We start from the raw sequence: 25,286 nt of genomic DNA, 5'->3' as shown, positions 1-25,286 counted from the left end.
GGTCTGATCTGCTACCGTTTTACCAGAGCGCTGCAGAAACCTAAAGGCCAGCTCACATCAGAGCTCGTTATGGTGGAGGGTTTGCACTCACAGAGTTTGATTATAATGGATGAAATATAGCATGAATTAGAATTACAGGATTAAAGAGTTCAAAATGTCTGGTGAGGTTAAGATCCTTCAGCAGCATTTCTGAGCTACTGTTTAGTTTTTCTAACTGAATTATGGGACTTTCTGAGCCTGACCAACCTCTAACTCATCACTTCCCTCTGCTGTGCCTTAAATAACCACATATCTAGAGCGCCAGCGTAATGGCAGCCTGCCTACAGAGCAACAGCAGTCAGAACAACAATGGATCTTTCTAAAACCATCTGTCTAGATCTATCAATCAAGACTGAAATAAAACTAGCTATCCAGATCAAGCCATCTGTACAGAACTAGACCTATGTATCTTTCAATCTGGATCTGTCTGTCTAGATCTATCTTAGTGGCTCAATCTATCTGTCTGGTTCTATCAAACAGACACTCCATCGTGATCAGGGGTTTTCATTCTGGTGCAGACCGTAGAGCAGAAGTTGCCAGGCTTAATGTGGGAAAACTCCCATTGGTTGGGCGGCTTCCAGTTGGAAGATCTTTTCCATTTCTACATCGGCCCACTCTTCCAAGACATGACAGCATCTCAGCGCGGTAAAGAAGAAAAAAGAAGAAAACATGGTGTGAGAACTCCACAAACCTGGAGGTGGGGTGAATTATTCAGTGTTTCTCCCAGTCCAGCAGACATTGCTTTTTTTTTTTCTTTTTTTTTTGAAAAGTCTCCCGAGACCCTCTCGCAATAATGCTGCAACTCCGCTTCAGCTCCAGATATAACACCCAAGCACACAGCGCTGGCTTTGGCTGTTCTCAGGCTTCGCTGTGCCTCCCTCCCCAGATGAAAGAGTCATTAGGAGCCTCCGGAGAGACCCAGACGGAGAAAGCGGCGGGGGTGTTTCGTTCGGTCGTGCTGCTGCGTTGCCGAGCAGTCGGGACTGTTGTGATTTTGTTGCCTCAGCTGTCTCGCCCGAGTGGAAGAGAGTGAGTTTGTGCCCCGAGGATGGTGAAGAAATCCCGCGAAGGAAGAAAAGACGAAGCAGAAATGGCTCTCCTCTTGTCATGGGGCAATAAGAAGGCTCAAATAAAGTAGAGGGGATTGCGAAAGGATTCACACCCACTGAATTTGTCCAGAGCCGACCAAAGGAACAGGCGAAAAGGCCTGCTGCTTAGAGTCCAAAAATCCATCAGGAAACTCCAATGAATCAAGGAATTGTTTCTTCGTGTTTAAGCCTAATTATTGCAATACAAATTGCTAAAGTTGTGCTACATGAACAGTTTGTTACCTTGGTGATTTTATTAAAAGCACAGTGGGCCATAACCTCAGTGCATAGAAATAATTAGAAATCTTTTTTTTTTTTTTTTTTAATAACGCCAACCAGAAGTGGACACACACTCATCATCCGGATGATTATATTTTTAATTTATGCTTACGATGACCATTTTGTGTTTTGTTTATTGACTTGTTCAAATTTCTTGGAAATATAAATATAAACATGTAGTCACAGTCGATGTTGTAGCTGTCGACAGGCTTCTGGCTTAATTCTGTGAATATTTCACTACTTATTAAAAAAAGCTCATTTGTGTTGGTCAGTTCTCAGCACCGGCCACATTTTTTAATAGGGTTGATGTCCGACTCATTATAGAAGCTTAAAATTTCTATGTTTTATCCACCATTATGTTGTCGGAACGATGAGCAGACTCGGTTTCCAAAGTTATTGCAAAGTGCAAATAAAATAAGCTGATTATCATAACCAGCTGATGAACCCAAACATCCAAATTTGGTCTGAATTGGATAAAAAGGATGAAAGTTGATGGGCTATGTTTTAAAGTGGGGGGTTATCGCCATGGGAACAATGAATTTAAATGAAGAAATGTCAAATATTCTGTCAGAATTATGCCAGGAAAAATGAAAGTCACCTTTTCAATCTGCGTGGTTTGAAAAAAAATGCACATAAATTTAAATGAAAGCACTCTGTTCCTATTTTTAAATTTAATTGAAGTTGAATGTTGCAACTTGATAACTACCAGACAAATAAAATAATTAAAATGCATCACCAGAAGTTGAAAAATATTGATTTTCATGCCAATAAAACTTATTTCATACACATTCCCCTAAAGTGAAAAACAACATCAGAACAATGACGCCGTTGACTCAGCAAAACATCCATTTGCATGCTTTTTATTTTCTTAGTAAACAAAAGTGTTCTGCTTCCTGCACTGCTCACTGAGGAAACGGTCAACAGACACGTTGCAGAACAACGTCGCCTCCAAAATGCAGACATCCACCGTTCCTCTGAAAAGTTTAGTATAATTCCAGTATTGCAAAAACAGAATAAAAAAGAATTAAAGTGCAGGTCGTTCATTTTCAATTTAGCGACGGAGACCTTTTGAAAGAAGAGTCGACACCAGCGTTCAGCTTCCAACTGGACGCTGGTGATAATGAAAGAAGTTTGGAGTGAATACTGCTACAGCTTGGAAACCGATTAATAACCACTGGTGTTAGTGAAGTCTTTTTTTTTCTTGTTTTGTAGAAACAGTCCAGACCTAAATATGTTGCATTGACTGTAACAGGTCACAATTAATAGTAAAAAGACGGCTATTACTCAGACTGCAGAAGCAGGAATAAATGGTAACACTTTATTTGAAGTATTATGTCATTAGACTGATATAACACTGTCATAAACATGATATAACATCTGTTATGAACATGAAGGAGTCTTGATGAATGTTTATGACTGTTATTATGAAGTGTCATTCAGTAAATAATGAGACTTTTAATGCAAAGTTGACACTTTTAATGTAAGTTTGCATTAAAAGTGTCACTATTTACCGAATGGCACTTCCTGACAACAGTCATAAACATTCATAAAGACTTCATGTTCATAACAGATGTTATGTCATGTTTATGACAGTGTTATGCACACCCCTTCAAATGAAGTGTTACCGAATAAATATTTGGATTTTGATTAATGCACCTGTAAGCCACAAAAAAAAAGGACAAATGTTTAAAAATAACAGTGGATGTATTTGGGTAAGAACTGAGGGATTGACCTATAAATAATATTAAATGGACACTACTGAATAGAAAATACTATAACGTGTTATATTCACAACAAAACGTTATGAGTGACATCTCATTTCATTGTACAATCTTCAGAGTCACAGAAAGCATTTAACAGTACTGTAGCACTCAGTATGGCATATCAAGGTGTATTTGAGGCCTACGATGAGTTATAGCAGTGGAGGGAACATGAAAGCCAAACAAAAACAAAAATAAACTGTAGTAATCAGAGAGAGCACGCTTACGTCTGCAATCCCAGCTGTGAATAATCTTCCAGGACGCTGTGCCGGTAAGGCAGCAAATCCTTTATGTGGTTACAGTGGCATCTGCTTCTGGATTGTCTTTCTTTCCTTCCTTCTTCGTCTCTCCGTTCCCGCTGAGCGTCTCCAGACGTTTTCCTGTTTCTTCATGTATGCTGAGAGGGGAAAAACTTCAGCGCTGCTCCTGTTCTGCTCTGTGGCAGCAGAAGGGCATCTTCTCAGGCCACAAATAAACCAAAGCTGCAGTCCTTCAAATATATTTCTGATTCCAACATGGCCGAGCGACGAAGCCCGCAGCAGGGAGGTGGGGAGTGAGGCGGGGGTGTGGGGGGGTTATTCTTCAGTGTGAGAAGAGGATTTTACTGCTCGGTGGGACACACGCTGCGATCTTTGCAGCAGAAATAGTGAACCACCACGCCGTTGGGATACCTGGCAAACGCACTGAAAGACAACCAGAGGATTTATTATTATCCTTCCATTCCACTTACTACGAAGCGTCACATTACATCCACAAAACTCAATTTAGTGAAAAGCTGCTTAATTAAATAATATTTAAGAATGGGTCCCAGTTCATGGGTCCCGCTTGAGTCAAGAGGGCCACATAAAAAGCGATGGCGGGCCGGGTTCGGCCCCCGGGCCTCGAGTTTGACGTGTTGTAATGAAACAGAATGTGAAAAGTTTCAAGGCTCATGCAAGTCACTCTGTCCCATTTAATCAAATCAGAAAACAGTAAATTTGAAAAAGTTCAACTCATAAAAACATAGTAATTATTTTCCCTACTCGTTTCACATTTGGAGTCATCTGTTATCATGTTACCTGTTTCCTATCTTCTTCTTACAGACTCTGCAGGTTTTTTCTTCTGTTATGACGCATTTAACCTGCTGGTGGAAGATTCGTTCTTCCTGCACCTGAGAACAGACACAAAATCCCCTTTAACATCTTTACCCCGAACGAGTCTTCAGCAAGACAGACAAAAAAAAGAGGAAAGAACATCCATCCATCCATCAGATGACATCATCCTGAGCAACACCGATGTTTCAGCATCATGAAGAATCCCCTGAATGATCAACACCAGAAAGTTTTCAAGTACTGTGTAAATGTCCAATCCATTTAGGATTTTCTTTAACAGAGTATCAGAGTCTGTTCTAAAAAGGCCCCCAGGAATATGCCTGAACAAAATCTCTCCACTTAGGCATCCCACTATCAAGCGGATCTACCATAAAGACGTTTCCCAGATCTCACCCTGAGGAACTCGGCCTGCAGCAGACTCTTCAACACCTGGTTGCAGCGTTTCATTTGGGCCTTCTCCTCCAGGACGCTCTCCAGGAAGACCTTTATCTCCCGGATCTGAGTGTTTGCTGGGAGCAGATTGATAGCCTGGAGAAACGGCGGCCACGGAAATATGGGTTTAAAAAACGAAAACAGGTCAACAATTCAAAACGTGACATGAAAAAAGAGACGCACTGCGAATCTCACCAAGTACTTTTGGTCTAGTTTTTAGTGAAAATGTCTTAATACACTTGAAATGAGACAAAACTAATTACTAGCTAACTTTTCAGTAAGCTAGCTTGTTTTAAGTGAATAATTCATTAATATTGATGAAAAGCTACTAGTTTCACTGGCAGATTATTTCACCTATAACATGGTAAAAATATTTCGTTAAGTGAAATAATCTGCAGTGGAACTAGTAGTTTTTCATCAATATTAAGGAATTATTCACTTAAAACAAGTTTTGTTGTTTGCACTAGAAACATACTTGATAAAATGTGGTGTTTTTGCAGCGCACAGGTTGTTTCTGAATCAGTGGGGACATGACTATGACTTCTTAATGATTTAAAAGGCATATTATGTAGTGAAATTCTGGATAAATTAGAATTGTTGCTGCAGGTACACCTTTACCTGAAGAATTATAGCAAAGCAAATAAGGCTGTAACTCAAGTTTGTTCCTCAAGCCTCCATTTTTTATTCATGGCAAAAGTTCCAAACTGAAGTGCAAACTTTAAAAGTGCAAAATGTACAAGAAGTGATTACCTTGGTGGTGTTGAGCTTGCTGTGGTGCAGCTCCAGGACATGCAGGGCTGCCTGCAGGTTGGCCTGAGGCTCAGTGAGCTCCATCTTAATGGGCCCCAGGCAGTGGGCGTCGGGGGGGGACAGGTACATCCGCAGCAGAGACAGATAAACCTGCGAGGCACAGTCACAGCACTTCACTCTTCCCTACATTCATGCTCCATCTTGTTTTAGCTAAATTCAGTCAGAATGAATTTAGCTGCAGAGGCAGAGACTGAGGTTTTACTTTTAGATCATTCAAGCAGCGAGCGAGATAGAGAAAGTGAGAGGGCTTTCAGAAGATAACAGGAAGGCAGAGTCGCTCTGCTTTATCGTTTTCAGCTTGAAAATAATGGACTGGGTTTGTTAGATCTTAGAGACTACTTTCTCTAAAACATCCTGAGTGATGTCATTTCTGCTCCATGTAATAAATACTTAACGACCAGAAAGACCAGAAAAAATGTCTTCTCATTTAGTCAGCTAAAATCAACATCAACAGGTTAAAACTTGATCAGAAGTTACTGTCAGTGTTCATTTTTCTGCATCTATATTTATAGTCAGTTATTAGTGGAACAAAAAAAGTGACTGAAGAAAATGTTTGTCAATAGTAATATAAAGTATGTGGACTCATTAAAAGCTCTAGTTTACTGAAACACCATTTATACACAAGTTTCCTTTTTTTCCTCAGCCTGTAGTGAAACTCATCCATTTTGTGCCTGTGATTAATTAAGATGTTTTTCTTTTTATATCTGAAAAAAGAGAAGAAAAACTATGCTGTCCAAGTTCTCCTCTTCACTTTACGTGGTCATATTGCCTGATTTTCCAACCTCTGAAACTGGAAGGGTCTCAGAGCAGATCCCCGATGTACTTCCAACCCATCTGAGGTGTGCTGTGTCCCACAGCACACCTCACCACCGTCTTCCTCCTCATTAATTTTCTTCCCTCCCTGACTCACCATCTCTCCTCCAACTTTCCTAACAACTGAACTGAACCAGCCAAGTTATAAATGTAATTCTTTGTGAGCTTTAGTTTATTTATTAGATTTCTCCTGTTTAATAAGATATGCTGTAGTTTCTCTGCTGTGATGATGGTATTTATTGCAAAATGTGACAAAAACAGGAGGGAAAAAAAAGTACTTACATCTTTATTTCCTTCCATTGAACTGTTATAATGCCGGTGACAGTATCTATATGATAAGACAAGAGAAAATCATCATCAAGGACTCAAAGCTACAAAAAAATGCTTATAGCATTTTATACAGTCATAACAGTTCAAATGAGTCATCTGCTCTTATAATTTACAGAAAGAACTTCTCTTTAAAACATGACTTTTGGCAACAAAGTGATTCAGAATCAAACATTTGCTCATCTTCTCTCCAGTGAGCGCTCAGATGGCTGCTGTAATTTGAGGTGAGGTGAGGCGGCGTTTGCTCAGGTACTCACTCCTCGGCCATGCGGGTGTCGTTCAGAACGTGAACGTATATGAAAAGCGCCTGCTCGTGTTTTCCCATGCGACCCAGGAGCAGAGCCCGTTCCTCCAGCAGCCCTTAAGAGACGGAAAGCATGGAGAACAAGGTCAGCGAGGCGGCTGCAGACCGGTGGGCTGGAGTGCTCCATTTCTCCAAGTTACATTTAGCAGAAATAATGGGAAACACTTTATACTTTACTGCTGTTTAATATGTAATCTTATGTTCTTGTTTATAATACGATAGAGAGAGGAAGAGTGAGAGATGCAATAGATATAGATTGAAAGATGGAGAAACAGATGAGACATTTATATAAATGAAAAGATCTAAATAAATACAGTAGATTCAGGATGAATAAGAAGTATTTTCAAGTGTTTTTTTTTTTTTTTTTTACACTTCGGAATGTCGATTATGTAGACATGTTTAAATACTTCCTGTAGCTAACAGGGCAGCTACGGAGAAACAAGACATTTCTCTGAATCAATAAGTATATTCAAATGAAGTGTTGAAATTTGCTCAGTGTGAGATTATGCAACTGAAATCAATAAGGTTTTTCAGATTCTGTAAACATCTTTACAAAGTTGTTAACACATTTGCAGAAGCAGCAGAGCTGCAGGAACATTTCCTACCATCAAATGGGAAGTCGCTGATGAGTCTGGCAGGTTCATAGCTGGTGGAAATATCCAGAAAAGACAGCAGTTTGTTCCTGAACTCTCCCAGTTCACCTTGCTCCTGGCCGGCAGGGACGGCAGGAACCCCTGCGCAAAACGAAACCAATCTCATTAATAGCATAGTTAGTGAGACGATGGATACTGAAGAAAATGATCAGACGTTAAGAATCTTAAATTAAACTCCTTTTTTTTTTTTTTATGATATCTGCTGTTTATAGGATTTTTGATCAAATAAACATAGCAAATGTGTTATTTACAGTGCAGTTATCCACTGAGCAACACATGAAGGTTCCTGACATTAACACAGTCTGTCTGCAAGAACTTAAAATACATATTTGTTGGCCCATTTTAATCACGATAATCCCTAAAAACAGCCGTATCACATGTTATGGCTCGATTAATGGAGACAAAGCAACAAACCGTTTACTGCCAGCAGTTTGTTTAATCTGCTACTTTTAATTTCTTTTCTAACACTAGAGGACAATCATGCATATCGGGGCATTTTACTGTATTAAAGAAGAAACTCGCCCTCTAAATGTGCAATCTTTCCATTTATTAATGCTTAGATGAAAGGACAAGTAACTCAACTTTGAATGTCGGTTGTGTCATCCTACCATCTTTGGTTAAAAGCAAAATTCCTCAGATTGCCAAAACAAAAAACCCCCTCCTGCCCCCCAGAGAAAGGAAAACCTTTCAGAGCCGGGAGCTTCTGAACAAACCTTCTGGCAGTGAGTTGAGGTACTGCTTCATCAGGCCTTGGACCCTGCTCAGATACAGCTGAATAAGCACATTATGAAACTCGGGGCCCTTCTCGTCCCACACGTAAATGATGTGCTCCAAATACGGGATGGCCAGCTCCACGAAGCCTTCCTTCAGGAACTGCAGCACTTTGTCTCTGGGCAAAGTCTCCACCTCGGGCAGATCTTCAGTGAAGATCTAAAGAGGAGCAGACATTTTCAAAACAAGCCAATATTAAAAAAAAAAACTAAACAAAAAAAAAAAACAACACAAGATACACAAGTAACTTGAATTTTCTATTTGTTACTGTAGCTGGGACACAAAGTGGAGAATAATTATACATTTTTAAAAATGCGTTTGCTCACCTTCAGGCCGTCCTCAGGACAGATTTTAAGCACCCAGGGAGAAAACTCCAAGATTATCCCCAGATTCTCTGATCCTGTGAGTGAGAAAAGTTCACAAGGTGGGGAATTACAAACAGTTGATTTTTGTTTATTTTGTTTTAATATGTACAAAAATACTTACAACATGAAGCATAATGTCAAAACATTTGTTTTACACACTCAAGGAAGTGAAACGTATCAATATTCCTGCTCTTTGTTTGCCTACTTTTATTACACCCGTATAACAAATAAACCTGTATTTAATAGCTACTCCACCAATATTGTATGTATTTAATATGAATTAAATGCATATCTTATAACATGAGCTTGATTTTAGTGTATTTCATTTTAATTACGGTAGATGAACAATATTTTTGTCTTCACATCTCACCAAAAAGACAAAACAAAACTAACGGCAATAACAAAAACACCAACAATAAGTGAATCATATTATATATTATGAACATTGCTGGGCTAAAAACTAAAATCTATTCAGTTCAAACATACAAAAAAAACAAAAACACACGCCTTGCAAAAATATTTTAAACATTTTGTCTCGTTAAAACTGCAAGTAAAGCATTTATTGCGATTTCATCTGATCTGAAAAGTACATTGTGCCCCCTTTACTCTCACAGCCCTAAATAAATTAGCAGAGCAATTGATTGTGCTCTGAAGTCACCTAATTAGGAAGAATCAGCTAATAGAAACAATTAGTTTCCCCACACAAATCTGGCTTTTATGAAAGTGAGGCAAGAAACAACCATTGTTTTTAAGCAAGAAAAAGAAAATCGGTAAGAATTACACAATCTACATGCAGGAGAAAATGAACCTTTTTGAGTTTCATTTTCATGAAATGAAACTCAAAAATCCACTTGAAAATTCATGTCTGCCCTCCGCCAGACTGAAGTTTAGCTGTTCAAAGAAAAATGGGCTAAAATATCTGGATATTTTCCCTCCACTTCTTGATGTTGCAATACTTCGTGTCCATCACATAAAATCCCAATAAAATGTGTCCAAGAGAGCAGAAGCAACATGAAAAACACTTGGAAAAGTTCAGGAAGTCTAAATCCTTTAAACCAGTCAACGCGGCCGAGTCTCACCTAGTCGTTGGAGGTACTGTACGGTTCGCTCGTGACCTTTCAGAGGAGAATTGGCCTTGGTGGATTGGTCCAGCAGGACCATCAAGGCTGAAACAGAGCAAACAAAGTGAGAACAAGAACATGGCGGCAAGTGACGGCACAGCAGGAGGCAACGCGTGATTAGTGGTTTGTACGGCACAGCGGGAAGTCGTGTTTGTCGCACGCCTTGTCAACTTGAGCAGCGTGACATCACAGGCATAAATCAGGGCAGGCCAATTAGGACCAGCTGCGCCCGCAGAATCCAGAAACCACAGGGAGCAAACCGCTGTGATTTATGCGGTGACCACGTAGCCTCACAGAGCTGACTCCCAAACCCCAAAGGATTCGGCTTTGTTAGGAGCAGCTAACCGGAGCCTGGCGATGTTCTCCGTAATGGACCGACTGGGCTTACAAAGGCTGCATTGTGCAACTCTGAGCGAAGATATTCGAAGAAACGATCGGAGCTGGAGCCAAATGAGACGACAGCTGACAAATACGGGGCAGGGCCGACATTTAAACCGCTAATTTAAAACCAGAGTTTCAAAGAAAAGAAAAAAGAGGATGATGAAGCAGATCACTTGTTCAGCTTTTATACTGTCAAGCTGAGGCCTGCGGCAAATAAACAACACAAACAACTCAGACTGTGACAACAGCAGCTATATTTCAGCTGACTCATATCCGTCGCTCCATGAGTAACTTTCACATTCGAATAACACATTTTATTTCCTTCATTAAAACAATGACAAAGCAAACCAGGACCGTAAAAAGTTGATCTGTTAAATGTGCAAATCATAAATGGTGATTTCGATCTGCACACTTATCAAAGAGCTGGACTTTAATCAGCCCAGGGAGAACAATAGAGCCGTATTGATCGGCCCATCTTTGTTCTTTCTGGAGAGCCATTTGGTGAGTCATAAAAACATTTTATTACTGCAAAAACAAAACAATTTTACAAAGTATTTTTGGTCTAGTTTATAGTACAAATATCTCAGTGCACTTGAAATGAGACAAAACTAACTCATAAGTAACTTTCCAGCAAGATGTCAGAGCTTATTTTAAGTAAATAATTCTTTAATATTGACCCAAAAAAAAAAAAAAAAAACCCCAAAAAAACCACTTGTTCTATTGGTGGATTTTTCCACTCACAGCATAAGAAAAACGTTTTGTTATAAGATAAATAATCTGCCAATGGAACTAGAACTTTTTCCATCAACTTTTTCATCTTGCTGAAATTTTACTTTTAAGCTAGTTTTGCATCATTTCAAGTGTATTAACATATTTTCTCTAGAAACTGGACCAAAAATACTTGGTCAGATTTTGTGTTTTTGCAGTGATGGCAATCTGTCAAGCGTTTCAGTGTTTTTCTGACAAATAAGTATTCGCTCTCAGCAAGAACCAGGTTGTTCGGGGCAAGACTTGTTAAAGTTGCATTATGTAATTTTCTATAGAAAGTGTTTTTTATGCATTTGTTGAAAGTGTCACCATGTGGTGACAATATGATACGATTAGTTAATCTGTGAAAACACTGAGCTCTTCTGCCTTCTCCCAGCACCAACTAGAAACAACCAATCAGGGCCAGGAGGCGGGGCTTAGCACTGTCAATCACAATCCTGTGTCATAAAGATATTAGATTGTGTGTAAGAATCTGTTCGCTGGGAAACTATTAGTCGTGGACTCCGTGAAGTAGTGGTGAGAAGAAAGAAGCTATAAGAAGTCAAATGTCCACAAGAAAGAAAATTATATCTTAATTTTGCAGAGACGTACGCTACATTCATCCAGCAATTCAACGTATAATATTTTAGGCGACCTCCCAGCATCAGCAAAACATCTTAAACAGAGGTAAAAAATAAAATAAAGAAATACTTTCTTTAACAGTGACGAGAAAAATGTAAAAAGTCGTATTTTTGTGACAATCCGACCTGTTAAGGTGCATCCATCGACAGCTGCCTACCTTTCTGGTGCAAGCCCTTCTTTTCGTAGAGAATGATGAGCTCGCTGTACTTCTGGGTCTTCTTCAGGACGAACTCACTCTCCTCGATGTGGCAGTGGTTGTTCTCCAGTCGAAGGAGCGGAGAGACGAGGGCCACGTTGGTCTGCAAGGAACAGACGAACAAAACACACCGTTTATAAACCCGAGTCCGTCACTTCCAGTACAGAACACCAGCACGACCTCCGCCTCATCAGATACGTAAAAGTTAAACAATCGAAAACACAAAAAAGTTCTTTTGTTGTCATTTTCAGCACCTGTCTTCCAGTTTTACAGCGCATCTAAAAGTGAGGTTGTGTTTTGTTGTACATAATGTGAAGACTTCAATAAATGGTTTTCAGGTAGATTATCAGTGGAAATTGAAATCAGCAATAATAAAATTAGAAGGTGCTTTTAAGTGACACCTGAACAAAAAGTGACACTGCACATCACTCTGAACACAACACCATAGTGAAACATGGTGATGGCAGCATCATGGTGTGGGGGTACATCTGTTTTGAGGGGGCAGAAAACGTGAGGCTGGAGTGACCGTGCATCTTCTATCAGCAAAGCCCTTAACATGCAGCCAGAGTTAAAGATTAATGGCCCAGTCAAAGTCCAGACCTAAACCCAATACAGAATCTGTAGCCAATCTTGAAAACATTACCTCCATTTGATCTGACTGACTTTAAGGTATTTTACAAAGAAGAATAGAAACTAATCACTACCTGTAGATATAAAGATGATCAGGACATCTCCAAAAAAATACTAAATAAATAAAATCAGCAGTAACTGAAGTGAATGATGGTTCTATTAAAGTGCGACTCAAAGGTGCCGAGTGCAAATGTACGCTACACATTTTATACTTTTATTTGTTAATATAAATGTACAAACCATACGCTGAAGTTTGTGGTCATAATGCGACAAAAAGTGAAATAATTTGAAGAGTTTTTCAAAACTCAGTGTAATAAATAACGAGATATAAGCAAATAATTAACAAACGTCACTCTGGTCTTACGTGCAGATAACATTTGAGCAGCGTGGTGTCGATGATCTGCAGGAGTTTTTTGCGGCTCTTGATGGTCGGCGTTCCCTCCATGAGCGGAGACGTTGTGGACGGGCTGGTGTCGTTCAGCTGTTTGGCAAGATGGGTGCGTTTCTGTGAGAACCAAAACAAACAAAAACGTTTTACTTTAAATCTACCGCAATTTATGTTATCCCAATGTTTAAGAGTTTCCACATGGGCGGAGCATTTTATCTAATGTCTTTTGTCATGAACACACACCTGGGTGAGGTAATCAATAAGAGCCAGATGAGCCTTCTCCAGCTCGGCCCCAGACAAGCCGGGCAGAGGGTTGGGGTAATGCAGCTGTTTGCGGTAGTCTGATGGGAGCAGGTCCGGGTAAAGTCCGATCACATGCGTGGGATCTGCCAGCCACACAAACAAATATGGAAAATGACAAGATTTTAATACGTATTCGAAAAAATGTACAGCACATTAATGCAACGGGCAAAAAAGAAGGCGCCAAGAATCCTGTATTATCAGCCATTTACAGCGTTTTGGTTTTAAGTTTTAGTTAAACGTTTACAGAGAAGATGTGACGCTTACATGTGAGCTCATAGCATACTGTTTCAATAAGAAATATGAAACAGTGATGAAATAATTACAAATGACAGAATAATTACAAATATGCATCGAGAACTGATTCAGCAAAAGTAAAAACAATCCTTTAAAATTTCCAATCTGTGTTTGGTCATTTTCAAGTTAAAATTGTGACAGAAAAAACATAAATAAGCAAATAAAAAAACGAAGGGAAAAGACCGAGTATGAAAATGATTCAAGTTTTTGGGAAATTGCTGCAACTGTAACCAAGTATGTCTTTGTTTTTATGATTTTCTTGATTTTTTTTTTTTTCCCCAAAATATTTTTATTGAGATTTTTCAATTTGGAAATACAATCACGTAACCATCTGAACACGTTTTCTTTGTGGTTATTACATGACGGTAATTATTCTCTCTCAAATCAGAGAAATGAAAAAAAAAAGAAAAAGAAAAAAAATGACAGACATGGGAGAGAAAAACAAAACAAGAAACAATAAACAGCTTCTCAAAAACAGGGGTATTCAAGCAGATTACAAACTGGATACATGTAGATGTACACATCTATACAGCATGGCACACTGCAGGTTCCGGCAAATCAAAACTCAAACAGTCCCTCTGACAAGTCTAAGTTCTTAATAAAATTAATGAAAGGCATCCAAATCCTCTCATAAAGATACTGTTTGGATTTCCTAATATACGTTATTCTTTCTAGTGCCAAATTAGATGCCATCTGCTTTAACCACTGGGTCTGCAGACATTTTTCCAAGCCAAAGCAATAAATGTTTTTGCAGCTAATGAGCTTATATCTATAAAAGTACATTCTACTTTACTAAAGTTCTGCTTCTCAGGGTATAAAGCCAACAGGAACAATTTAGGATCAAGTTAAATTTACTTTAGGAGAATTTTTTCAATTCTATCTTTCACCTCTATCCAAAATGCATCAATTTGTCTGCATTCCCACATGCAGTGTATTAGAGTCCCTTTAGAATTACACCACTTTACGCAAAGATCTGGGATGTTGTTGTTGTTGTATTTATTTAAATGCACAGGCGTAACATAAACACGCATTAGCCATTTAAATTGTAGAATTCTAAGACGGCTATTTATGGACATTGTGTGAGTTTTAATGCAAACCCTTTCCCAATCCTGTTCACTGATATTTGATGATGAGTCCAAATTCCAGTTTATAAGATTATTTTTTGAGTTGATTTTCTTGATGTTTTACTGACAATTTTATTATCGTTTTTTTAAATGTTATTTTGTCGAACATATTTTTATTTCCTATTTTATCATTTAAATATCTATGCTGTTGTAATTATTGGGCCTGAGGTTGCTGTATAAATAAAACTGGACAGAACATGAGCACAGCTGCAGTATTTTGCATCGGTTTGACCCAGGTGTAACCCATTCGTACCTGTGCCAAGTTTAGCAAACACCTGCATGGAGTCGTCAAACTTCTTCTGGCAAAACAGGTTGAAGGCGTAAAGATTCTGGATGTGATGAATCTGCTGCTTCTTTTCACCGTCTGAATCGTCCTTCATTTTCTGAAAAAGAAAAAAATAAATTAATGATAAAAGGAAATGTGATCCACCCTAAATTTTTAGTTATTTTGTTGCGTAAAGAGCACCGACATGCAAGAAGACGACTCAAGAAAATCCTCCTGAAACGGTTTTTACAGCTGTGCCTCATCAAAATCGGATTTCTGGTGTGATTTTATGTTGCATTTAAGCCACAGGTAGGCTGACTTCTCGGGGGAATAAAACGTGAGCTCTGCGGCTCGTGCTTACCGCCAGCTGAAGAGCGAGCTCGAACTGCTTGTCCTGGAGTAGCTGCTGGATCTGGCTGGCGATCGACACCGGCACCAGGCGCCAGACGAAGTGGTTGCTGGCGACGTACACGATGTTTGGCCTGGGAGGGAAGAGGAAGCGTTTTAGCTACAAACACAGAACATCAGCAGCAAAGATGAGAAAAGCCCTCAAAATGAAATTGTTCTCACATTGTACATAAAAAGAAACAAATTGCAGACTAAAGGTTATCAAAATCTACTTTTGACTGTTTTATTTTGTTAGTTTTTGGGGGCTGCATGTCATTTTGTCCTTTCCCCTCTTCCTACCTTTGTAGTTTTTTTTATTATTCTTCAGGTATAAAATTTGAGCCCTCGTTTGTATTTCTAACTGATCATAAAAGAAAAAAAATATATATACACCCTACAGGACATTATGTACCCCGAAGAATAAAACTCAGAATTTAAAGTTGTTTTCTATTTATACTCTGAGGGGCAATGAAATTATACGACTCCAATAAATAAATCCTACATGCAGAAGTCAATTATAAAGTTTTCTTTTTGGTCAGGGACCGAACAAATGGAAACTGAGAAAGATACAAGCAATATCAATAACTACAATTTTTTTTATTTTTTTAGAAAATGTACAGTCAAATTGAACTGTATCTGAATAGAGCTGAATAGTTTTGGGTTTATGTGCATCTAATAGTAGGTAGGAACCATGTGCAGAAGCAGCCTCAGGTCATCTGAGTCCTGCCTGCTCAGTGAAACCAGCATGAGACGTAAATATGAGGCAACACGTCGTTTCTGCAGCGCTCTGCTCTGGAAGCGAGCGCCTCAACACCTGAGATGAAACCAGAAACTTTTGATTCCTTTTAATTAGTACTGAAAGCATGACAGCTTACATGGAAAAGCCAAAGGTTACTTAAATACTGGGCATGTTTCTTTCTTTTATGTCATTACATCTTATTTGTTTATGCTTTTCTTGACTTTTTGATGCATCGTTCCTGTTTGTTTTAGTTTCTTTTTTCTGTATAAATCTTGATATTATCCTGCATTTGAACGGTCACATACAAATAAATTTAACTCGAGTTACTGGAGTAAAAAGGGATGAAATGGTAACATGAATGTCTGGAATTGGGCAACAAATTGGTGAAGAGAAAAAAAAAACTGACTCAGTCCTTGTTGTTTCTAATAATTGCAGCCTCTAAATTGTGATCCTTAAGAATAAAATGTGGTCGACTTAAAAGCTTTTGAGAGTCTAGCAAAACAGATTTATTTTCCGTAGCAGAGAAACACAAAAGTCAGAACTTTTACTTGAAAACAGATTTTTACAAAAAGGTCAGTGCTCTACATCAAAGTAAACAACATCATTTTTTTGGGGTTTTTTTTTCCCCCCCACTTTTATTTTCTGGTTTTCGTTTACGACTGTGAAGTCCATCTCACCCTGCTGAGGCGATGAAGCGCGGCCTTTGCAGCTCCACATTCTGCACCAGCAGCCGTGGCTCTAAGGTCCGTATCTCCACATACCGAGGGAGGACCGCAATGATGTAGGGAGGCTGGTGCTCTGCAGAGATAAAAAAAAAAAAAAAAAAAAAAATTATATATATATATATATATTTGTTTTGCATTACACTGTTTTTCTTTTCAGCTTAAAAGGAAAAACAGGATTATTACAAGAAAGTTTGTGACCAGGCCTAAATGAAACAGACTTTAATGGACCAGAAACTAAGGACACACCGATCCACTTTCTTCACTTCCGATACCGATATCTGAGGTTACGTATTGGCCAATACCGATCCGATCAAAATGTTTAAACCCAAACCTAAATCTACTGAATTATAAATTTATTCATAATAAATGCATAATTTATTGCACATTTAGTAGCTTCACAACAACTTTTTTTTTGTCCAGTCAGTGCAGTTAGGAGTATAACAACTAATGTAAAATAAATAATAAGCTAACAAAAACAATAGGTTGACTACCTTGGTCAAACATGTAAAAATGAACTGCAACAAACTTTTGAAATTGTCAGAAAGTGCAAATAAGAACTCAAAATATAACGTAAAATAGATAAATCATGACGTCGTCAGAACACAAAGCATAGAGTTAGACTGAGTAGATAATATAAGAAGTAGAATTTATTTTAATGTCTTTGTGCACAAACAAAGCACAAAGAAACACAGAACAGCTGGGATGTTAAGAATGAATGAAACGGATCAACGCATCTCTAGTTGGAACAACTAGGAAAAGGAAACTTTACGGAAATTCAGAATCAGTGAGGCTAATTCATCTGCAAATCCAACTAAAAGGCAACAGTTTTTGGTAGATATGTGGCACACGATTCACCCTGGGAGAAAAAAACCCCCAAACAAAACAAAAAAACCACCAGGTTTCCCTTTATTGTTAAGCGGTTGAGGACGGTCCGTTTAAACGGATCTAAAACGGTGCAGCTCATGTCGCCTCTGCCTTCCAGCTCCACTCTGTTCGCAGTTTGAGGATGAGGAAATTGAAAGCTGCATAAAACCAGCGCTTGGAGGCTTCATTTCCTCTTGTTGTTTTTCCCTTCTGTATTCCGGCGAGAACAGAAACGCACAGCATCTTAAACCACTACAGAGCTCATCATGGACCCATGGTGAATTAGTCATGAGGTAAACACTTCATTCTCCGACACATGGAAGCCAAAAAATGGTTGTAACAGATAAAAGACAGCTGGATTACAGCAAACAGAGAAAAGGGTAAAACTTGAGCAATTCTGTCTGGGCTCAAGTATTACTTGACTATAAAGACTATAAAGAGCAAGTCATCAAACTTGCCATTGGATGAGTTAAAAAATAAAATTACCTTGTAGAAAATTGCTCAAAAATTATTAAGTATTATCAAAAATGCTGGATTTTTAAAAAATCATTATTATGAGCTGAATAAAGTTCAGCAGCAGGAATTTAAGTCTGGGCGAAATGTTCTTAAAGTTTGGTCACGATATTTTGTGCTAATATTGTGATAACGATAAAAGTGATAGAACTATTTATTGCCTCTTTTTTTAGGTAACTGTATGACTGTAACTGTGTGCCACAGCAATAATGGTCCCACAAACACAAATACTGCTCTTGAAAAACTTTTCCATTTGTAATACGCTTCTTTAGGACACTGCAAGTACATGTAGTGTGATTTCACCTAATCCTCGTTTCAAAGAACAATTGTGCGACTTCATAATTCACTATATTTGTTATTTCTGTTGTTTTTGTTTTTGTTTAATTACTTGGGATATTTAAAATGTCTTCTTGATTCGCGTTAAATCTTGGTAAGAATTTAAAGCTTGTTGATGTTTGAGGATTTGTTCTTGCATTATTATGTCATTACCTTCATGTTACCTGAAACTGGTCTCAAAAACAACAATATCGTTTATCGCAATAATTTCTGGGACAATTTATCGTCCAGTAAAACTTCTTATTGTGACAGGCCTACACATGGCTTTCAAATATTTTTGCAAAGCAAAACCTGAAAAGTGGGGAATACATTTGTATTCATCCACTTTTTATTTCGTAGCTGCTGTTTGGTAGTTGCAGTTCATTTATGTAAAGCTTTTTTCGTAGTTTTCATTTCTTATTTAACCCACATAGATCTCAAAAAAGAGATCTATGTGGTTGTTGCTTGTGCGTCACTTCGCCTTTTGCTGTCTCTTCTCATTAAAGTCAAACATGTCAATGCTGGGGAATAACTCCTTACCCATGGCGATGGGGATATCGGTCCAGTTCAGGGCGCACTTCTGGGTGCAAACTCCTTCTTCGTTAAGCACCACGGTGAGGTCGTCCTGCCCAACAGCCACCTTCCCATCAGCCAGCGGGGCAACTAGAGGCTCCAACTGTTTCCCAGTGGGGAAGAGCTCCTTGATGGAGCCGCGGCCATCCAGCTGGATCACAGCAAACAGAGTCCAAATGTGTGATTAGACCAATAAGCAACTGATTTCATTCAAATATAAATATAACCAATCAGAGATCTTACAAAAATCACCATAAAAAAAAAAACAAAAAATATGATGAGAAAGAAAGACAAATATCAGCTTATCCATTGCTAAACACCTCAAATACAAACGTATTCGGTGAAGTGCTGTGGTTTTTCATATGTCTTGGCTTAGATCAAAGTGTTTTCTCAGGATGTTCAAAGTCTTCAACTCTCCTGAGAACTACTTTCACTAATTGCTGAGGTGCTTTTCACTAAAACAGACCCGAATGAGGTAATAGTCCCGCTTGAAGCCGACACAGATGGAGTTTTCACACCAGGCCATGGACTTAGGAACATCTGGCACACCCAAGTCGCCCTGAGAAATGGAAACAAAAACACCAAGACGCCAGGATACAGTGAAGTCAAAGAGGGCTGTGTGGAAAGTGTAGACTTTCATTACACACACACACGGGTTTGGTGTAATTTAATTTACCTGCAGCTCATGGAACTCTCTATCCTTCCAGTAATACAGCTGCAGTTTCCTTTTCACCGCCACACACATGCGGAGGCTTTCCTCCCCAGAGCTCGTTTGCTGAAGATTTAAAAAATATATAGACATAGTGTTTAATTTGACACTAAAAATGCCACAAATGATGGTTATTTTATAGAAACAGTAAAATATTTTGGATGGATTAGTTCATTTCAACAAATTATGAAATGCGTTATAAATGCTATGTGGCTATTTTTTGTGTCTCACTAACGGTTCTGCTTTCAGGTTCCCAGTTGGCACAAAGGATTCACGGTTTACTGTGTTCAAATTTCCTGTTCTACACATACTGACAACATTTTGACTACTCTGACATCTATGAATTAATAGTCCTTAAAAATAAAACCTTCAAAATGAAGCAAAAACAAAAAAAAAAGAAAAAAAAAACCACCAACAAATAAAAAATAATTTGTAGTCGTGGAAAGAGTATTAGTAGATCTTAAACTGATTTACTAAATGCAATGCATGTTATTAGGATTTCAAGTGACGGTTACACATTTAACAAATAGAAGAAAAATGATTCATAGGTTTCTAAACTTTATACAAATAAAGTTCTGAAAAGTGTGGCTCACATCTGAGTTTAGGGTCGGCCTGCTGTAAGTGAACCTCCTTTCCAGTCTCCAATATTTTAGAGCCTCCAACTGGATTTTATTTAGAACTTCTCTGTATTTTCCTCCATTCGTCTTTGGTTTGCTTTCATGTCCCCACCTCTACAGCATGATGCTGCCACCACCATGCTGACTATGGAGGTGGTGCATTCAGGTGTGCAATAGTTTCTACACTCTGATTTCTGACAGTGCTCCCAAAAAATGTTCAAAACCAGTTATAGTGTTTTATAACCAAACGCTGATTTGAGCTTTTGCATAACTTCGTCTCTAGTCCATGTGCGTTAATTGATTATCATGATGCTGTTTGTTTAGTAATGTTCTCTAGAAAAACAAACAAAAAATAAAAAACACATAAAATCTCAACAAGACACAGAAGTTGTGTTTTTAATGGCACAAACAAAAATAAAAAGTTTAGATGCAGTTTCTGGCATGCAGCTGCTTTTGCAACATTTTATCTCCGACCTGCTACATCATGTGTTACAAGAAACCAACTAATTGAAAAAAAGATAAAATGACGCTTGTACTGTACTTTAATAATAACAATAACTAAGCTGCACAAGACTTGGGCAATAGCTTAGATCCTCAAGTCATGAATTTGCTTAGCTACACGGCTAATAAAAAATACTCAAGACGAAACTCAGGAAGGTCAAATAATTATAATAAACATAAAAATTCAACTATAGAGAAAAAAGTTTCAACCTAAGAGCTTTTTGTCCTGCAATCAAGTTATATTTAGACTATAAAAAACATTGAGGATTTTCATTTATTTTTTTATTTATTTATCATTATTACTAGTTGATAATGGTAGTTGTATTAAAAAGTGACAGACGGAGCTAAAATTTGCCGGAGGTTTTTTGTGGTTAAGAGTTGAAGCCAGGGAGACTTTAACTGACCTGCAGGTCACACGCAAACAGCGTGGCTCCTTTGGCTTTAGACACCACAGTGATCTGCTGAAAGGTCAGGAGGTCATGGACGTGGATGTTGTTCTCTAGAAGACACGAAGGAGATTTAATCAACTTGTCTTGATATAAAAAGTATCCTGTGTGGATAACAGGGCTCCATAGTGCAAACAGTTTTGTTGCACATCCAAAGAAAAAAGCAAAAAGAAAAAACTTTTTTTTTGGTTGAACTGGTGCCCCCAACCTTTAATAATAATAATTTTCATGTTTGTGTTGGAAATTAAACAAAATTTTACCGTTAGATGTGTAATGTGGTGGTAAAGAAACTGTAAAAACATATTGTTGCACCTTAAAGTTGTGGCAGTGAAGCTAAACAAAACAGTTAAGTGCAAAGCTGCAAAAAGTTAGTCTGGAGCCGTGCACACACCGGTTTTAATCTCAAGTGTTCAGAGATTATTTTTAAGTCAATAAGCAATTATGATGAATAAATGGAAGATAAATGGGACGCCAAAACTTACCCAAAAGACTGACGAGAATTTTATACTGAGAAACGACGTATAGCTGGAGAAAGAAGAAACACAATAATTATGTTTAAATGCTTTTTAAATTGAACTTAACAAACCACAGATCATTAAAAAAAGATTAATGTAGAACAACACAAGAGGAAGCAGGAAGAGGTCTAAATGCTTCCTCACAAGCAAAACTACTGATTTGTTCTGATATTGATATCCTACCTGTTGAATTTTCTTGGAGAAGTTCTTATTAGACTTTTCCAAAGTCACCTCGAACCGGTTGGTGGCTGAGGAGAAAATAAATTACATAAATGTTCCACAAACACTTTAAAAAATGTATATCAAAAGTAAACCTCCAACACTCAGTCTGTTTTACCTGCATCCTTCTTGATTCTGTACAGGAGAAGATGTCCTGGTTTTGTGCCAACAAGCAGCCAATCCTCTGCAGGGATAAACACAGGGAAGAAGTTTGAAACATAATGAGTTACATTTTAATACAGAAAGTCAATCTACGAAAAGTGGATCCATTTTTTTTTCCTTCTGTGTTTTTTTTAAGTTATAGAGCAAAAAATAAGGCATGTTTTGATTTATTTTTTTTAATGTAATAGTTGCAGGATTTAGAGCAGAATGAAATCGGAAGAGGCTTGCATGACATTTTGAGTGCATCCGTAAGTTGACCTGTGTGACGGAAACAGGATTAAAACAAAGTTAAACTGTTGGTGGAAATATCTTCAAATAAAACGTATATCACAATGCAAAACAACAAAATTAAGCATAACAGTTTAATAGGAAACTAACTTTACAACAGCGTTTAAAATCAACGCCAATTTTTTTTTTTTTTATTTTGTGCCAAAATTGTTTTGTGTATATTAGCAAGGACAGAAAAAGAGTTTTACAATTACAGGGTCAGACATTATGCTGGAAAAAAATCGTCTTATCCAAAGTTAAGTATCCAGGCACACATGAAAATATTCATTTCCCCCTTTTCTTTTTATGAGTGAAAATTATTATTGTTTAAATATTTTAACTTGTTAGTAGTTGCTTTAGTAGTTTAAAACTGTTTTTTTTTTAACTTTTCCAACTTTTGCTTTATATCAACAACAAAAAAGTATATGGCATAATATATTTTTTATTATAAAAAAAATTTTTTTAGAGGTTATTTATATTTCTCACTCCTTTCCCAGATTTTGTATCCCTGCTGTGATATCCATCCCAGTCTTAGAGATGTTAGCTGAGACACTCAAGATCCGGGGGACACTCGGGACAGCAGGACAGTAAACACACGGAGGGACAATAACCCTCTGTAAGATACTCACCCCAAGCCGCAAGACAGTCGATCTGAAGAGGAAGCTTCTCTAAAATAGGCACTGGCTCATACGCGTCATGCATCTTGAAGCACTCTTGCTGGTTCTATTACACAATGTTTCTGCTGGATAAATTGCCAGACAACAGCTGACGAGTCTGTCAGGGTGATGCAGCTTTTTAAGTCGCCATTAAACGCCGGCCGACCAGTTCCATGCGTCCAGAGTGACCGTAGAAACTGCAATCTGGTAAATCCTGGTATTTTGGACAAATATGACAACGGAACACTTGGGCTAATAGCCAGCTATCGCCCCGACCATACCATAACAACAGCTGACTGTTAGCGAGCTAGCTTAGAAGTTAGCAAACAACAGCTAGTGGTAAACATTGTTTTCTTTCACTGGCGGTCTACTGAAAAGCGAGTCGAGGCCGCCATCTTTCCATAAGTCCCAATGTAGCCGCAGGTGACAACATACGCCCAATAATAGCCGCAAAAAACTGAGAGTAGCAGCTTAGTTTTTACTTCCACTGTTGCTTCTCGCTGCTTCCTGACTGTTGACAGCTGCGCGAGCGTTTGACAGACACGTGACTGAACTCACGAGGACCGAATTAAAGGTGCAGTGGCTTTTATTTCCCCTCCACCGCAACTAATTGTCAACAAGAAAATTAGTCAAATTAAATTAAATTATTGACATTTTAAATGTACTACTGGTAGGAATGAAAATTCTTCTCTTCTTAATACACTGTAAAAAAACAATACAGAAAACATAATTTGACCTTAAATGACCCTGCAATTAGAAACAAATCATCTAAATAGCGGATGTGGACTCAGGGGTCTTAGACGTTTCCATGCTTTTGCAGACTTAAATATCTGGACTCTTGTCATGCCCATTTTAAAGTTTAATACAATAGCTAACTGTGAATTTATGACGAATAATTTTACTACGGCAAGTTGGTCCTACAAAAAAAATGAAAAAAGGAAAAGATTAATGGTTTTAAAAATATATTTTGGTTGGACAAACAACTGGACAAATATGACAAGACAATAAAAGTGTAGAAGTCGTCAGTACGCATGCGTGTTAGGATGGAGAAAAAAACGGACCAATTATTGGATGGACAAATAAATTAATGGATGGCGAGACAACTAAATGGACACGTTTGTGTATTCAATAATGGATGTACTTAGACTGTAGTGAATAAAGTCTGTGAGAATACAGATATTAGTTTACCGTTCACGAAGTGCAAAAAACCCAAAAAAACACACACAAAATCATATTTTTATGGTCGTTTAATATAAAGTTTCTCTGCAGAACATATGCAAAAAAGCTTCACAACAGATCCAAGTCTTTAAAGACTGTCAAATATTTCCAATTAAAATATTCTTAACAAGACTTAAATCTTTATAAAGGCAGAACGCAAGGATTCCAGAATATCTACACATATTTTCATAAATTGAGGGAGATAAAACCATATTTGCAGTGTGATGGGTAAAGCCGTAAACAATTCTAACAGTAACTATTCACTCATTTTCTGATTTTTTTTTTTTTATTAATTAATGTCTGAATTGGGGTGAGGTGCTAAATTAAGCATTTATCCAATTAGTGAAATTAGCCTCTAAGATACATGCTGTAAATCATGTGTCAGAAACGTAGGCCCATATGAGGGGTGAGATTTACTGGCTGCCACATTGAACGCAGCTGAAACACTTGTTTAATGTCAAAAGCAACAGAATTTGGCCTTCCACAAAATATATCCATACATTACTTTACACATGTAAGTAATAAAGGAAATGTAAAAACAAAATTGCAACTTCTTGAGCTAATCTGGATAAAAATAATCTGAGAAAATGTACACTGTTTAAAAACACTGTCTGGGAAAAGTGTCTGTACCCCTCAAACATACAGATGAGAGATTTCCGAAAGTATGGCATGCATTTGTAGTCGGCCCCTTTTACTCGTATATCCCTAAATAAAATCACCTATGCAGTAAATGTAATTAATCTCGATATAATTCCAGTTGTTCTGTGAAGGCCTCAGGGATTAAAACACATAAGTGAGTAAACAGAATGATGACGACCAAGAGCACAGCAGACAGAATGTGTCGGCAGGGTGACGATTAGTCGTGAACTCCACAAATGTGACCTTTAAGGCAAGAAGAAAGCCAGCGTTGAAAGGAAGTCATAAGAGCTTCTGCTTGCAGTTTGCCGTAAGTCTGTGCATGGAAGAGAGGAAACACGTGGAACGAGGCGATCTAGTCAGATGAGACCAAAACTGAACTTTTGACCTCTTTGTAAAAT

The 25,286-nt window shown here is 38.0% G+C and overlaps 1 protein-coding gene across 1 annotated transcript; it reads right to left on the bottom strand.

The window, feature by feature from the left end:
- Positions 1 to 2,250: 2,250 nt before the first annotated feature.
- On the bottom strand, positions 2,251 to 23,580 carry vps39 (VPS39 subunit of HOPS complex). The gene is made up of 24 exons (XM_014989121.2): positions 23,005 to 23,580; positions 22,065 to 22,130; positions 21,911 to 21,975; positions 21,695 to 21,737; positions 21,171 to 21,265; positions 19,616 to 19,714; positions 19,406 to 19,498; positions 18,907 to 19,090; positions 16,627 to 16,747; positions 15,185 to 15,305; positions 14,812 to 14,941; positions 13,081 to 13,223; positions 12,814 to 12,954; positions 11,781 to 11,922; positions 9,812 to 9,898; positions 8,694 to 8,767; positions 8,310 to 8,526; positions 7,549 to 7,677; positions 6,897 to 6,999; positions 6,595 to 6,640; positions 5,440 to 5,589; positions 4,651 to 4,785; positions 4,225 to 4,316; positions 2,251 to 3,849 (listed from the first exon to the last, which is right to left on the bottom strand). Exons 1-24 carry the CDS (start codon positions 23,075 to 23,077, stop codon positions 3,768 to 3,770), a joined length of 2,631 nt encoding a protein of 876 aa, XP_014844607.1. The 5' UTR covers positions 23,078 to 23,580; the 3' UTR covers positions 2,251 to 3,767.
- Positions 23,581 to 25,286: the final 1,706 nt, after the last annotated feature.

Source organism: Poecilia mexicana, unplaced genomic scaffold (assembly GCF_051168715.1).
Source record: "Poecilia mexicana isolate PSO_F unplaced genomic scaffold, ASM5116871v1 scaffold_22, whole genome shotgun sequence".
NCBI lineage: Eukaryota > Metazoa > Chordata > Actinopteri > Cyprinodontiformes > Poeciliidae > Poecilia > Poecilia mexicana.
This window is presented reverse-complemented; position numbering and strand designations above follow the sequence as displayed.